Genomic DNA, 2,286 nt, shown 5'->3' with positions numbered 1-2,286 from the left:
CCGGCGCACGCCGCACACACACAGGCCGCTCTTACCTTCCTACTGGCGCCTCCGAGGGACACCTTGGGCCTCGTTTTGAAATCCCCTTCAAAACTAAACATCTTTACGGCTTATCCCATCTGGGAGGAGCCCCCGACCCTGAGAGCAGCGGGGCGGGCGGGGCGGGCCCCCGCGGGGAGGGGCGTCCCGCGGGGAGGGGTCGCCCGCGGGGAGGGGCCGCCCGCGGGGAGGGGTCTGCCGAGGGGAGGGGTCTCCCGCGGGTGGGACTACGCCGCGCCGGGGAGCGACCCCGGGCTGGAGCCCGAGCCCGAGCCCGCCCTGGGGGCTCTGCCCGCCCGGCCTGCCCTCGGTCGGGGGAGGCGGCGACGCTGGGGGGCGGCTCCTCCTCACCTCCCCCCTCATCCACGCCTCCCCACTGCTCCGGCCGAGGCCGAGGGCGCTGGCAGGGCCGCGGACCCCGCACTCGCTCCGGGAGCAGCCGCCGGGAGGAAAGATGGCCGCTGGCCGGGGTCGGCGTGCGCGGTCCCGCCGGCGCGCGCGCGCCCGACGCCGACGCCTCGGCCCTGCGCCCCGCGGGCCGCCGGCGCGCGCGCGCCCGCCATCGACGCCGTGGCGCTCCCCGGAGCCCGGCAGCGTGCGCGTGCCCGTCGCCGGCGTGCTGGAGCGTGGGAAGGCCCCGCGGTGCCCCGGCTCCGCGGCGGGGGCGCGGGGGGGGGGGAGGGGAGAGCGGGGGGAGGGGGACGGAGGGGGGAGCGCCGGCACCTGCGCCCGGGAGCTGGACGCGCATGTGCGCTTCCCGGGGAAGCGGGGCTGGCAGCCCTCCGTGCGGTGCCCAGCTGGGCTGATGTGAGGCCGAAGGGACGGGCCCTGTAAAGGATGCGTGCGTTCCACGCGTGACCGAGTTTATACATCTGTGCACATAGCACGTACGTGTCACGCGCACACACACACACACACACACACGGCTACCTGTGCTACACGCGCGACTGCAGCCCCGACTGTACCTGCTCACATTTACCATTACTGTGCGGAGTGCCCGGGTCTTTCTTTGACGCTAGTTAACAAGGCTCTGAGTACGGCTCACAACACGGTCTGAGAGATGGACTTTCAGTCTCGGTTTGAAAAATTCTGCCCTGCGCGCGCACGGTATGAACGAGGTCACAGCATAGAGCGTGTTTTAGTGTAAACCGGGATCAAAAAACTTTGAAAGCCACCGGGAGAGTACTCACTCCTCAGGGGTTAACATAAACAGCTACTCTGAGATGTCAAGAAATCCTTGATTCAACAAAGATATTCAACTTTCACCAACCCTGAGATTTTCCAGGTTTTTGTAAATAGAACATCAGGCTTTTCTTTAACCTGTCAGATGAGCAAGGATTAAAAATATGGGTGATATCCAGTATGTGCCCTCACTAAGTGAGTCTGCTCAGAGTTCTCAGATTTGGCCTCAAATAAACCCTTTGAAGGTCTAGACCAGGGGTGAGGAACAGAGAAGCCCAATTGCCCAGAACACCAAGTCTAGTTCTCCAGCATCAGCATTGTTGGGAATTAAAGTGTGTGGCCTCCATCTGCTGGGTGTTTTTCAAGTATTATAACTGACTAGGACCATGGGCAGGGAAGAGGTTTCTATTTTTTTAAAAGTCCCAGCATTGCTGTCCCCTCCTTTGGTCTTAGGTTCCACACCTAAGATGTGGAACATCTTGTTCTTAGGTGAACACCACTATACTGGTTTACGAGGTGGCCCGTTGTGTGAGCCAAGTACTTCCCTTGGCGCTCCGCTAAAGAATTAGTCATCTGCCCCCATGCTAGAGGAAAAAATGGCTTATCAAAATAGGATTCCTCTGAAAGATTTTCAAAGATTTTTTAAAAATACTTATAAGTAAAAAATGTCAAGCCTAGTAATGCAGAATATAAAATGGTATTATCAGTTCCCATTACCCCTCACCTAGCTTCAGAGATTATCACCTCATGGCCACTCTTGTGTAATTCATGCCCCATCCGTTAATCACTCTCCCCACTATTGTGAAGCGAATTCTAGACATCAGCTCATGTAAATATGTCAGTATCTCTTAAAAAGGGGGGGGTTGTTTCTGAAGACATCATTCTCTCATTATCGCCCTACAGAAACTAACGATAGTTTTCAAGGATATATTGGGGGTAAAAGATTCCCCACCACAGGTGCTGACGGCAGAGCCTAATGCCTGTGGAATGTGATTCCCTTAGTGTGTCCTCTGTCCTATTCCTTCCCCAGACTGCAGCTCCTCTGGCCAGCTCGCCTGTGCGCCT

The 2,286-nt window shown here is 58.3% G+C and overlaps 1 protein-coding gene across 1 annotated transcript in view; it reads right to left on the bottom strand.

Moving 5' to 3' along the window:
- The window catches only part of UBE3C (ubiquitin protein ligase E3C), a 118,998-nt gene extending 118,484 nt beyond the window's left edge, over positions 1-514 (bottom strand). Inside the window, exon 1 of the mRNA XM_025859133.2 lies at positions 36-514. Coding sequence (XP_025714918.1) covers positions 36-101 — 66 coding nt within the window. The 5' untranslated portion in view covers positions 102-514. The remainder of the gene's footprint in view (positions 1-35) is intronic.
- Positions 515-2,286: the final 1,772 nt, after the last annotated feature.

Source organism: Callorhinus ursinus, unplaced genomic scaffold (genome assembly GCF_003265705.2).
Source record: "Callorhinus ursinus isolate GAN/ISIS: 27379988/994484 unplaced genomic scaffold, GSC_fseal_2.0 scaffold99, whole genome shotgun sequence".
Taxonomy (NCBI): domain Eukaryota; kingdom Metazoa; phylum Chordata; class Mammalia; order Carnivora; family Otariidae; genus Callorhinus; species Callorhinus ursinus.
The sequence above is the reverse complement of the archived record's forward strand: the minus strand, read 5'-3'. Positions and strand labels throughout refer to the sequence as shown.